Below are 14,095 nucleotides of genomic sequence, written 5' to 3'. Positions count from 1 at the left end.
GTTCGGAGCTGCTAAATCCCAAATTTTCTAAATCCCAGATTATTTGCCCTCTTTAGATGTTACTAGACCAAAGGGGCCTCATAATATTATTCACCTCACTGAGTCTTTTCTTCACCTCCGCTGCTCCAGTTATCAAATCTTTCTTCAAAGTGAAAAAAATTCCAGCCCTGCCAACATCCTCAAAAATCGCCCTGGATCCTCTCCAGAGCAATTGCACCCTTTCTACAATGTGTTATAGTCTTACAGCATGGAAACTGGCCCTTCATCCCAACTTGTCCATGCAGATCAAGATGCCCCATCTAAATTAGTCCCATTTATCTGCATTGGCTCGTATCCCTTTAAACTTTGTGCGTGGCAGTGTGTGTGTCAGTGAAACGGCGACAACACCCGGAGTGAGCGGACATTCAGAGACTTATCGCTGTACGGGGAGCATTTCCCTCTCCCCCCCCCCACCCCCCCCCCCCCCCCCCCCCCCCACTATTTTTGAGCGTGAGAAATTTGTGATCAGGTGAAATGTGAGAATCGGGTGAAATGCGTGATTCTCACACTCAATGCGTGAGAGTTGGCAGCCGGGCCTAAATGGCCTACCCCTTACTCTTAAACTGTGACCCCTGGTTCTAGACTCCCCCAACACTGGGAACATTTCTCCTCCAATAACTACCAGTAGACTTCTTTATTAATGTTGCTCATTGAAGAATGTGGTACAAGATTCTGAGAATAGTGCCATGGGATCTCTTGCATCCACCTGAGGAAATAAAAAGAGAAGTTGAAGTTTGTTTTAATATCCAGAAATGTGTTCAAAACCCGCATACCACTGTGGAATTGCATAAATATATATATTATCAGTGAAATTGCAGAATTGTTGTAAAATCCCAGTTTGCTCACTAATGTCCACCAGGGAAGGAAATATCGTTGACTCTTAATTGCCTCGTATAATTGTAACTTTAAAAAAAAAATGTGGACACTATCATTTTTATTGAATTGCTTAGCCAGTTTGTGGGTGACAAATGGAAAGTCTGCCAGGTCTTCAGCTTGAATAATTCATACAAATTCCTCATTACTGTACAAGCAAATTGAACATTTTGACCTGTAAGGATCCCCTTTTGGCACTAATCTCAATTTGCAAGATTTTATTAACGAGAGCTGAGGCCAAAAGTCTTCGATGTAGTATTACACAAGAATGCCTCAGCAGGCTAGACTGAATATGTGTGGAGAAAGATATTTCCGGTTTAGTTTAGAGATCCAGCGTGGAAACAGGCCCTTTGGCCCACCGAGTCTGCACCCATCGCTGATCTAGAAGAAGGGTTTCGGCCTGAAACGTTGCCTATTTCCTTCGCTCCATAGATGCTGCTGCACCCGCTGAGTTTCTCCAGCTTTTTTGTGTACCTTCGATTTTCCAGCATCTGCAGTTCCTTCTTAAACACTGATCTAGTAAACTAGTTCTGTCCTGCACATTGATGACAATTTACAGAGTCCAATTAACTTACAAACCCTCGCGTCCTTCGAATGTGGGAGGAAATTGGAGCACCCGGAGAAAACTGATGCGTTCACAGGGAGAATGTACAAACTACCTACAGACAGCACCTGCAGTCAGGATCAACCCTGGGTCTCTGGCAATGTAAGGCAGCAACTCTACCGCTGAGCACTGCGCCACCCAGTGACATTTCATTGTAATCATAGAATCGTACAGCATGGAAACAGGCCATTCAGCCCAACATCCACATTCACCAGTGGGCAGTTTTCCATATTAATGCATCGTCCAGCACTTAGTCCATAATCCTCTATGCTTAAGGGAGTCAAGTGTTCATTTAATCAAATCTTAAATACTGTGAATGACCCAACTTCAACCACTCTTGTCAGTAAATGCATTCCAGGTACTTGCCTCTTTCTCATATCTCTTGAGGACCCTCCTAAGATCCAATTTTCTGGATATATTCAAGAGAGAATTAGATATAGCTCTTATGGCTAACAAAATCAAGGGATATTGGGAGACAGTAGGAACCAACAACATTCCCAAAAGAAGGTCCAGTAATCCTCTTTCCCTTATTGGTTTATCTACAAACAACGTGTCAAAGAGCTCTCCTGGGGGCACCTCAAACATTCTGCACCCTCTGAATCCTTACAGCTAAAGCAATCCCAGTTTGTATCCTATCTCTTTCTTTAACTTGGAATCTTTTATCCTGACTAGTCTTGTGGGCTCATACTGGGGACTAGCTTTACAATTAGGCTTTGGGTTTGTGGGCAATATGTCACTTGAATTTATATAGCCATAACCCTTGGGAGCTGCTATTTTAATTTGATATACACTTTAAATTATATATTGTCCTATATTGCCCTGTTTTACTTATAATACCAATACCTAATGAGGGTATGTATTGAAAAGTTTGTTAGATTTAAGTTTTGGTTTAGACCCTGAATAGATTTTAGTGCAATATTGTTTTTCCTGCAGTTGTACAGGGTCTTGGTGAGACCACACATGCAGTATTGCGTACAGTTTTGGTCTCCTAATCTGAGGAAAGACATTCTTGCCATAGAGGATTTGAGTATAGGAGCAGGGAGGTTCTACTGCAGTTGTACAGGGTCTTGGTGAGACCACACCTGGAGTATTGTGTACAGTTTTGGTCTCCTAATCTGAGGAAAGACATTCTTGCCATAGAGGGAGTACAGAGAAGGTTCACCAGACTGATTCCTGGGATAGCAGGACTTTCATATGAAGAAAGACTGGATAGACTCGGCTTGTACTCCCTATAATTTAGAAGATTGAGGGGGGATCTTATAGTAACGTACAACATTCTTGGGGTTGGACAGGCTAGATGCAGGAAGATTATTCCCGATGTTGGGGAAGTCCAGAACAAGGGGTCACAGTTTGAGGATAAGGGGGAAGTCTTTTAGGACCGAGATGAGAATTTTTTTTCACACAGAGAGTGGTGAATCTGTGGAATTCCCTGCCACAGAGGGTGGTTGAGGCCAGCTCATTGGCTATATTTAAAAGGGAGTTAGATGTGGCCCTTGTGGCTAAAGAGATCATGGGGTATGGAGAGAAGGCAGGTACAGGATACTGAGTTGGATGATCCGCCATGATCGTATTCAATGGCGGTGCAGGCTCGAAGGGCCAAATGGCCTACTCCTGCACCTAATTTCTATGTTTCTAAAAGATTGCAGTTAAATTAATATTGCTTTAAGCCCAGTGCTAGATTTAAAGTTATGTTAGGATTAGGTTTGCAGCTTGTGCTACATTTCCTTAGCAATTAAATTTTTAAATTAAACATTTTTTTAAAAATTAGATATCTAAGAAGAAACACATAACTCTCATCAACACATTTAATAAACAGATTGAGGCTCGAGATGAAGAAGATGAACTTGAAGAGTTTACATTTGGTTTAGGCAACGGAGAGCAAAGATCCTATAGCTCTGCTATAAGATCTTTGACGGAGAGTGCCCTATGTGCCCTTTGGAGTTTAGAGTCTGCATCAATCAGGACATTTGGCAAAAGAAAGAGAAAATATGGATTGGAGTGTGGGGGTTGGTGAGGGGTAGTGGACGGTGGGAGAACTCCCATAAGAAGGTGCTGAATTTTTATAAAATCACAGCAGCGAGGAGGTTAAGTATCTATACACATCCTGGGAAGTAGAAACTGGCTGTAGTCCAGTAGGTATCACACACGTACTAAATAACAGGCTCCGCTATCAATACTATTAAACAAACAAAGGTCTAATGGGATTAACCTTTAACCCTGGGTGTGCCTGCCAATCCCAGGCGCCGTGTTTTGTTGACCGACGCCAGGGACATGCACGACAGTGGAATTCAGAGCATTTGTATAATTCTGGACAACCCTGTCTGCCGCAGACACCCTTGCGCTCGCACATGCCGACTTTCTTCCCTGTTCATCGCATGGAATGAACTTTTAAGAGCTAAGAGCCACCCTTCTTTGTTTTCCCAAAATGTTCCAGCTGATAAAAAAATGAATACATTTAACATGCTTTGCTAAATCGTTTGGACAGCGTAACTATTACTATGAAAGGAAAACTGTTACTAACATATTGCCAAAGCTCAGGGAAGTAAACAAAAGATAAGTCCGAATGAAAGAAGCCCACAGTTGCATTATCGATTTGTCTCATCAATATTTTGTAGAAAGACCATCATCTTTGATCACTATGTCAACATTTACTGCAGTGGCGAATGTCATGATGCAGTTAGACACAAGGTGATGGGGTAACTCAGTGGGACAGGCAGCATCTCTGGAGAGAAGGAATGGGTGACGTTTCGGGTCGAGACCCAAATATCGTAGAATCTTTCTTTGGTCGAGACCCTTCTTCAGACTGGGAGGCAGTGGAGAAGGGAACTGGAGATATGGAAAGGTACAAAGAGAATGTAAGGTGTGAAAACAGCAGATCAAAGTAGACGAAAATGCCGGAGAAACTCAGCGGGTGCAGCAGCATCTATGGAGCAAAGAGAATTCCACAGACTAACTACTCTCTGTGAGAAAAAGTGTTTCCTCGTCTCCGTTCTAAATGGCTTACTCCTCATTCTTAAACTGTGGCCCCTGGTTCTGGACTCCCCCAACATCGGGAACATGTTTCCTGCCTCTAGCGTGTCCAAACCCTTAACAATCTTATATGTTTCAATGAGATACCCTCTCATCCTTCTAAACTCCAGAGTGTAGAAGCCCAGCCGCTCCATTCTCTCAGCATATTACCCCCCTGAAGGATCTTCTGACACACAGCATTTCTGAAGAAAAGGAAAAAGAGATGTTTCGGGTCGAGATCCTTCTTCAGATTGAGCCAGGGGAAAGAGAAACGATAGCTATAGACGGTGATATAGAGAGATCAGAACAAATGAATGAAAGATATGCAATAAAGTAACAATGATAAAGGAAACGAGCCATTGTTAGCTGTGGTGTTTAAGAAGGAACTGCAGATGTTGGAAATTCGAAGGTAGACAAAAGTGCTGGATAAACTCAGCGGGTGCGGCAGCATCTATGGAGCGAAGGAAATAGGCAACATATCGGGCCAAAACCCTTCTTCAGACATTATTAGCTGTGGTGGGAGGAGGTCGTGGAGTTGGAGGGAAGGGGGAATCACAGAGGGGGTCGTAGAGTCTGAAGAAGGGTTTCTTCCATTGCCTATTGCGTACAGTTTTGGTCTCCTAATCTGAGGAAAGACATTTTTCCCATAGAGGGAGTACAGATAAGGTTCACCAGACTGATTCCTGGGATGTCAGGACTTTCATATGAAGAAAGACTGGATAGACTTGGTTTGTACTCGCTAGAATTTAGAAGATTGAGGGGGGATCTTATAGAAACTTACAAAATTCTTAATGGACAGGCTAGATGCAGGAAGATTGTTCCCGATGTTGGGGAAGTCCAGAACAAGGTGTCACAGTTTAAGGATAAGGGGGAAATCTTTTAGGACCAAGATGAGGAAAATATTTTTCACACAGAGAGTGGTGAATTTCTGGAATTCTCTGCCACAGAAGGTAGTTGAGGCCAGTTCATTGGCTATATTTAATAATAATAATAATAATAATTTTATTTATAGAGCACTTTAAAAACAAACATAGCTGCAACAAAGTGCTGTACATCACTAATCATTGACAAAAAAGTGAATACACACCAAAAATAACAATCAAAAGAAATAGTAGGAAAAGACATGTAAAATAAAGAAACATCAAAAACACCACAAACAGAAGCAAAGCCTCAGGCATGGTCAAAAGCCAGGGAGTACAAATGTGTTTTAACACTGGATTTGAAGATGGACAGTGAGGGGGCCTGTCTGATGTGCAACGGCAGGGTGTTCCAGAGTGCCGGAGCAGCAACAGAGAAGGCTCTATCCCCTCTGAGCCTCCGACTAGACCTCGGTACCTCCAGGAGCAGCTGACCAGCTGACCTGAGGGACCGGGCAGGAGCGTATGGTGGAACAGCTCAGAGAGGTAAGGCGGGGCGAGCCTTACCTAACTCACATCTAAGAGGGAGTTAGATGTGGCCCTTGTGGTTAAAGGGATCAGGGGGTATGGAGAGAAGGCAGGTACGGGATACTGAGTTGGATGATCAGCCATGATCATATTGAATGGCGGTGCAGGCTCGAAGGGCCGAATGGCCTCTACTCCTGCACCTATTTTCTATGTTTCTATTTCCTTCGTTCCACAGATGCTGCTGCACCCGCTGAGTTTCTCCAGCACTGTTGTCTACCATTGTTAGCTGTGGCTTAGGTGAAGACGAGGTACTGACAATGAGACTCAACAAGACCACTTGTGAGGGGGTGGGACGGTGACAGAGGGGATACAAAGGTTACTTGAAATCAATATTCATACCGCTGTGTTGTAAGTACTGTCGTCCTCTCTTCGTCCCTAACACTTCCCCATCTCTCTTTTCTTGTCACATTCTGCTGATAACGGCTCTACTATTAGAAAACAGTCACAGATCTGCGTCATGGCCTCTTACATTCTTCTATTGTTACATGTACAAAAAATCCCCAACTACTCTTGCCCCAATTTAAATTTCTTCCACCTAAATGATCCAAGAGATTTATTAACCATATTTAAATATTAATTTTAATTCCTGTCTCAAATGTTTGATCCATTAGGTTCGTAATTTTTATTATCATCCGGTGCAGAACACGAAACAAAATCTCAACCATGATCATAGTCTCTTGTGAGGGGCTGATACTTCCAAGAGGGCAGAAAATGTTACTAAGACGACAAAACATGGAATCATAGAAAATAGGTGCAGGAGGAGACCATTCAGCCCTTCGAGCCACCACCGCCATTCATTGTGATCATGGCTGATCGTCCCCAATCAATAACCCGTGCCTGGCTTCTCCCCGTATCCCTTGATTCCACTGGTCCCTAGAGCTCTATCTAACTCTCCCTTAAATCCATCCAGTGACTTGGCCTCCACTGCCCTCTGCGGCAGGGAATTCCACAAATTCACAACTCTCTGGGTGAAAAAGTTTTTTCTCACCTCAGTCTTAAATGGCCTCCCCTTTATTCTAAGACTATGTGCCCCCCCCTGGTTCTGGACTCGCCCAACATTGGGAACATTTTTCCTGCATCTAGCTTGTCCAGTCCTTTTATAATTTTATATGTTTCTATAAGTACCTACCACTCATCCTTCATTCATTCGACATACGAAAGAAAATATTATAGATATATTTAATCATGTGTTGTGAAAAATGGCTTTGATACCTCAGTATTTGCTGATTTTGTCTGTGACTGTTGGTGTATCAGTGCTAGAACCCTTCATGTTTGAAATGCCAGAGATGCTGCCTGAGTTAATCCAGATTTTTGTGTCCATCTTCCTTTTTGCGATTGTTTAATTTATTTTAGTGTGGAGATACATCGTGGAAACAGGCCCTACCACTCACCGAGTTTGCGCCGACCACACATTGACACTATCCTACACACACTAGGGACAATTTACATTTATATCAAGCCAATGTACCTGCAAAATAGACACAAAAAACTGGAGTAACAACAAGACAGGCAGCATCTCTGGAGCGAAGGAATGGGTGACGTTTCGGTTCAAGACCCTTCTTCAGGCTAGTCAACGGAAAGGGAACTGAGAGGTATAGACCATGATGTGGGGAGATAAAGTAAAGAAGTAAGTACGTTTATTGGCCAAGTATTCACATACAAGGAATTTGCCTTGGTGCTCTGCCCACAAGTAACAACATGACATACAGTGACAGTTACGAATGACTCAGAAAACACTAAACATTAATAATAATAAGACATTAATGATAAAACACCATTGATCAAGCATGTGAACCAACAAAATACCAGATCAAAGGGAGGCTACAGATTTTTGGCTGTTGAGTAGAGCAACGACTAGTGGATAAAAACTGTTTTTATGTCTGGCTGTGGCAGCTTTGACAGTCCGGAGTCGCCTTCCAGAGGGAAGTGATTCAAAGAGTTTGTGGCCAGGGTGAGAGGGGTCAGAGATGATCTTGCCCGCTCGCTTCCTGGCCCTTGCAGTGTACAGTTCATCAATGGAGGGATGGTTGCAGCCAATAATCTTCTCTGCTGATCGGACGATTCGCTGCAGCCTCCAGATGACTCCAGCTTGGTGGCTGAGCCAAACTCTTCGCGTGACGGGCAAATGACGCCCGAGTGGGACAGGCCCTTTAACACGTCGTGGGAATCTATTAATGCGGGTTGGCGTGTAAACCTTGCGATTTTCCGCTGACCTAAACAAATATTTAAGTGTTGATTAGACACTTTTTTCCCCATCGCATAATTCCGTAAGAATTGTTAGTGTTTTGAGAATTTCCAATAACTGCGTAACTCGGGGGTATTACTGAACTTGGCTGACAAACTGTGTAAGGAGGAACTGCAGATAACTGCTGGTTTAAACCGAAGACGGACACGAAAAGCTGGAGTAACTCGGCGGGACAGGCAGCATCGCTGGAGAGAAGGAATGGGACATTGACCCAATCCTTCTCTCCAGAGATGCTGCCTGTCCCGCATAGTTACTCCAGCCTTTTGTGCCCAGCTGGCAAAGTGTTCCCAAATGCTTCCGAAAAGATGTTAATATCAGACACAGCGCGGAAACAGGCCCTTCGGTCCACTGAGTAACACTATCCCTCCACACACTAGGGATACTCTACAATTACGCCAAGCCAATTAGCCTAAAACCTGCACGTCTTTGGTTTGTGGGGAAAAACTTTTTGCCTGCAATATTTCCAATTTGAATCACTGGATATTCACTCTGTGAAATTCACTGTAAAGTTACTTCAAGTCACTTTCGTCTCCAGTTCGTTCGCTGGAGTCTCACTCCATGGAAGACAAAAATGCTGGAGAAACTCAGCGGGTGAGGCAGCATCTATGGAGCGAAGGAAATGGTTAGGCAACGTTTCGGTTCGAGACCCTCCTTCAGAATTCACACTTAAGTGCTTCTCACTTAATACTGTAAAGTTTGTCAGGTTTTGTCAAGCTCAATTTTGGATCGAGACACAAGACACTGCAGATATTGGAACCGGGAGAAAATTAAATCAACCTTTTGAATGGACTGCGTCAGAAATATCAACGTTTGTTGCTGTTTGTACACAAAAATGCTGGTGAAACTCAGCGGGTGCAGCAGCATCTATGGAGCGAAGGAAATAGGCAACGTTTCGGGCCGAAACCCTTCTTCAGACTGAAGGCTGATTGTTGCTGTTTGATGCATTTGGGAAGTGAAGGATATATAACAGCGGGGGAGAGAGGGGGGTTTTTGAAAGTTTGTCAGTATTTTCACCGAATCTGTATTTGCAACAAAAAGAAAGACAAGCAAAGCGGTTTGATCTTGTAAGTGTGTCAGTATTTGCGAGGAGGTCTGATGGTCTCGGTACTTGCAAAGGGACTGAGGAGCGCAAACGGAAGGATAATGGGGACGCGAGACCCTGCAGATGCAGGAAGCTAGTTCTGGCGAGTGTCATTATTTACACGAGTGCCCGGCGGAATTTGAGACTGGGTGTTCAACAATTTATGCAAAAATAGTAAATCGCAGCTGCAGAGGTGTTTGGACTGAATCCCTGAAGTGTGGTGGACACAACATACTGGAGTAACTCAGCGGGACAGGCAGCGTCTCTGGAGAGAAGGCATGGGTGACGTTTCGGGTCGAGACCCTTCTTCAGACTGGGTTGATCGACCCGCACAAAGTATAAAATCATGAGAGGAATAGATTGGGTAGACGCACAGAGTCTCCTGCCCAGAGTAGGTGAATCGAGGACATAGAAACATAGAAAATAGGTGCAGGAGTAGGCCATTCAGCCCTTCGAGCCTGCACCGCCATTCAATATGATCATGGCTGATCATCCAACTCAGTATCCTGTACCTGCCTTCTCTCCATACCCCCTGATCCCTTTAGCCACAAGGGCCACATCTAACCCCCTCTTAAATATAGCCAATGAAATGGCCTCAACTACCTTCTGTGGCAGAGAATTCCACAGATTCACCACTCTCTGTGTGAAAAATGATGTTCTCATCTCGGTCCTAAAAGATTTCCCCCTTATCCTTAAACTGTGACCCCTTGTTCTGGACTTCCCCAACATCGGGAATAATCTTCCTGCATCTAGCCTGTCCAACCCCTTAAGAATTGTGTACGTTTCTATAAGATCCCCCCTCAATCTTCTAAATTCTAGCGAGTACAAACCGAGTCTATCCAGTCTTTCTTCATATGAAAGTCCTGCCATCCCAGGAATCAGTCTGGTGAACCTTCTCTGTACTCACTCTATGGCAAGAATGTCTTTCTTCAGATTAGGTGACCAAAATGTGGTTTAAGGTGAAAGGGAAAAGATTTAATAGGAATCTGAGGGGGTGACTTTTTCACACATAAAGTCTGGTACTTTATACATCAAATCATTTTAACTGATTCTAAATATTGCAGCACATGATTTAATTCCGGTTCTGAAAAATATTGTAGTCTTTCATTGTTTCACATTCAAAGTCTTGTGTGAAAAAGAAAGAAACACAGAAACATAGAAATTAGGTGCAGGAGTAGGCCATTCGGCCCTTCGAGCCGAATGTATGCCGGAGGAGGTAGTTGAGGCTGGGACTATCCCAACGTTTAACAGGTAGACAGGTACATGGATAGGACAGGTTTGGAGGGATATGCACCAAACGCGGGCAGGTGGGACTAGTGTAGCTGGGACATGTTGGCCGGTGTGGGCAAGTTGGGCCGAAGGGCCTGTTTCCACGTTCACTCTAACAAAACCAATTATCCATAAATAAAGATATTCTGACCTGTCAACTATTCCAAAACAAACGAGTCTTTAAAAAAAAATCTATAACATAACTCCCCTCTCCCACCTCCCCCCGCCCACTCATCGTTAAATCTGACCTGACCTACAGAGAGAAAGAGAGTCGTATGTAGGAACTTACATCCAATGTGTCTGTGTGTTTCACTGTGTGTTCACTGTGACCCTCCAGTAAGTACTGTGTGCCCCCAGACACATGCGCTTTGTGTGACCGTGGAGAAACGTGCGCGGAGTTGCGTGGTGAATGAGTTCTCGGATTTCCGAGGGAAATCTCTCCCCGCATGTTGGAAGGGCCGACCGACCCCGCTGGGACAACATTGCCCCATCCTGTGTGTCTGTCTGTCTGTCTCTGTCCCGCGGCCGGCTGCACTGGACTGACACTGCAACAGGCAGCTGGAGCTCCGCGGGGAGGAGGGAGAGCGAGAGGTGGAGCTCGCCCCAAACTCCTTTTAAACCTCCCCTCCTTCATCTCCGCAAAAAAAAAAACCTCTGCCGTGCTGTGGCTGCCTTCGATTGACCGATCAGAAAAGCCGAACGGGTCCCATCTCTCTCTCCTTCCCTCTCTCTTCCTCGCGAATTGGATGTAAAAGTGGGGACGGAAAGCTGTCAGATTTATTCTGCCTCTCAACGTCCAACATTGCCCAATGGGAAACAGAGTCTCTCATGGAAGCTCAAGAAATGTGAATGAAGAGGACTATGAAGATTTGGATATGGGGACACCGAGTAAGTGGAATCCAGTTTAAGCTTCGCTTAGGCTCTCGACAACGAGAGGAACCAAATGTGCAATGTGCTATTTACTGACTCGGTTGTTGCCTCTTGAATGTTGCACACACACTGTGCCAGTGCGTTTGGAGTTAGGTGTGATGAAACCTTATACTGTGCGATTCGAGCTCTAGTGCTCCCACCCTTCACCTGCGCCACGAAAAGCAGCGTTTGTTTTAATGTAGGAAAAGTAACTTGCTGCTCCTTGAGGTACTGCCATAGAGGGAGTGCAGAGACGGTTCACCAGACTGATTCCTGGGATGTCAGGACTGTCTTATGAAGAAAGACTGGATAGACTTGGTTTATACTCTCTAGAATTTAGAAGATTGAGAGGGGATCTTATAGAAACTTACAAAATTCTTAAGGGGTTGGACAGGCTAGATGCAGGAAGATTGTTCCCGATGTTGGGGAAGTCCAGGACAAGGGGTCACAGCTTAAGGATAAAGGGGAAATCCTTTAAAACCGAGATGAGAAGAACTTTTATCACGCAGAGAGTGGTGAATCTCTGGAACTCTCTGCCACAGAGGGTAGTTGAGGCCAGTTCATTGGCTATATTTAAGAGGGAGTTAGATGTGGCCCTTGTGGCTAAGGGGATCAGGGGGTATGGAGAGAAGGCAGGTACGGGATACTGAGTTGGATGATCAGCCATGATCATATTGAATGGCGGTGCAGGCTCGAAGGGCCGAATGGCCTACTCCTGCACCTAATTTCTATGTTTCTATTTACCAAGGTCTAAGCGGAACCTCAGAGGGGATAGAACCTTTTCTGTTGCTGCCCCGGCACTCTGGAACACCTTGCCGCTGCAGATCAGACAGGCCCCTTCACTGTCCATCTTTAAATCCTCCCTAAAAACTCACTTTTATTCACTGGCTTTCGACACTGGCTGAGACATTGTTCCTGTTTTAGTGCTTTTAATGTCTTTTAATTTTTACTGTTTTTATAGTCCTGTCGTCTTAATGGTTTTAGTAGTTTGTAATAACTTTTTGTTGACTTCCCATGTACAGCACTGATGTTGTCTAAAAGCGCTTTATAAATAAAGTTATTATTATTATTATTATTATTATAAGTGACCTGTAAGAGTTCAGTGAAATGCTGTTTGTGGTGGAGGGGGGAATCATGTAATTCCGAGCAGATGCACGGAGCAAACCTGCCAATTGTAACAATAACAACTTATATTTAGACTGCCCTTTTCGTGCAACAGACTAAGCTGCAGATGCCAATAAAAGATGCCAGTGGTGATCTGGATGCAAAGTAAGAGAAGGGTTACTGAGGACACTAAAAAGATACTCGTAATAATAATAATGATAATAATAAATTTTATTTATGGGCGCCTTTCAAGAGTCTCAAGGACACCTTACAAAAAATTTAGCAGGTAGAGGAAAAAAACATGTAAGGGGAATGAAATAAATAGTAGAGACATGACTAGTACACAAAGTAAATCTCCGATGTTGCTTTGACTATCTGCAGTTCAGAGAATGGGCCTCTTTAGTTTTCTGGTGATAGTCGTTGAGTCATACCGCAAGGGAACAGGCCCTTCAGCCCGACTTGTCCAACCTCTCCCACTTGCCCATGTTTGCCCAACATCCCTCTCCTCTTGTTTAAGAAGGAACTGCAGATAATGGAAAATCGAAGGTACTCAAAAATGCTGGAGAAACTCAGCGGGTGCAGCAGCATCTATGGAGCGAAGGAAATAGGCAACGTTTCGGGCCGAAACCCTTCGGGTTTCAACCCGAAACGTTGCCTATTTCCTTTGGGTTTCGGGCCAAAACGTTGCCTATTTCCTTCGCTCCATAGATGCTGCTGCACCCGCTGAGTTTCTCCAGCATTTTTGTGTACATCCCTCTCCTCTTCTCTTCTCCTTCAGAACAACTTGTTCTATTTGATCTTCCAATTGTGCACTTCGAGTTGATTGCACTAGTCGAAACAGGGCAGACCACGTGAAGGTTGCAATCTTCCACCCCATCCTCTTCTCCATGACGGGACGGTCTGGAGAAGGGTTCCGACCCTAATTGTTACCTATTCCTTTTGTCCCGAGATGCTACCTGACCCGCTGAGTTACTCCAGCATTTTGTGTCAAGTCAAGTCAAGTCAAGTTTATTTGTCACATACACATACGAGATGTGCAGTGCAATGAAAGTGGCGATGCTCGCGGACTTTTGTGCAAAAGACAAACAACAAAACAACCAAACAAATTATAAACACAATCATAACACACATATTCTTTTACATAATAAATAATGGAAGGAAAAAACGTTCAGTAGAGTTAGTCCCTGGTGAGATAGGCGTTTACAGTCTGAATTGCCTCTGGGAAGAAACTCCTTCTCAACCTCTCCGTTCTCACCGCATGGCAACGGAGGCGTTTGCCTGACCGTAGCAGCTGGAACAGTCCGTTGCAGGGGTGGAAGGGGTCTCCCATGATTTTATTTGCTCTGGAGTTGCACCTCCTGTTGTATAGTTCCTGCAGGGGGGTGAGTGAAGTTCCCATAGTGCGTTCGGCCGAACGCACTACTCTCTGCAGAGCCTTCTTGTCCTTGGCAGAGCAATTCCCAAACCAGATGGTAATGTTCCCGGACAAGATGCTTTCCGTCTATCCCTCTGAACCT

General features: G+C 44.4%; 1 protein-coding gene across 3 annotated transcripts in view; it reads left to right on the top strand.

The window, feature by feature from the left end:
* Positions 1-14,095, top strand: part of LOC129693527 (erythropoietin-like) — a 73,880-nt gene that overhangs the window by 23,327 nt on the left and 36,458 nt on the right. Inside the window, exon 1 of one of the 3 annotated variants that reach the window (XM_055630334.1) lies at positions 11,157-11,453. The exons of the other annotated variants lie outside the window; for them this stretch is intronic. Coding sequence (XP_055486309.1) covers positions 11,375-11,453 — 79 coding nt within the window. The 5' untranslated portion in view covers positions 11,157-11,374. Of the gene's footprint in view, positions 1-11,156; positions 11,454-14,095 lie in introns of those variants that run through there. 3 annotated transcript variants of the gene reach the window in all.

The sequence above is a fragment of the Leucoraja erinacea genome, unplaced genomic scaffold (assembly GCF_028641065.1).
Source record: "Leucoraja erinacea ecotype New England unplaced genomic scaffold, Leri_hhj_1 Leri_330S, whole genome shotgun sequence".
Lineage (NCBI taxonomy): Eukaryota > Metazoa > Chordata > Chondrichthyes > Rajiformes > Rajidae > Leucoraja > Leucoraja erinaceus.
This window is presented reverse-complemented; position numbering and strand designations above follow the sequence as displayed.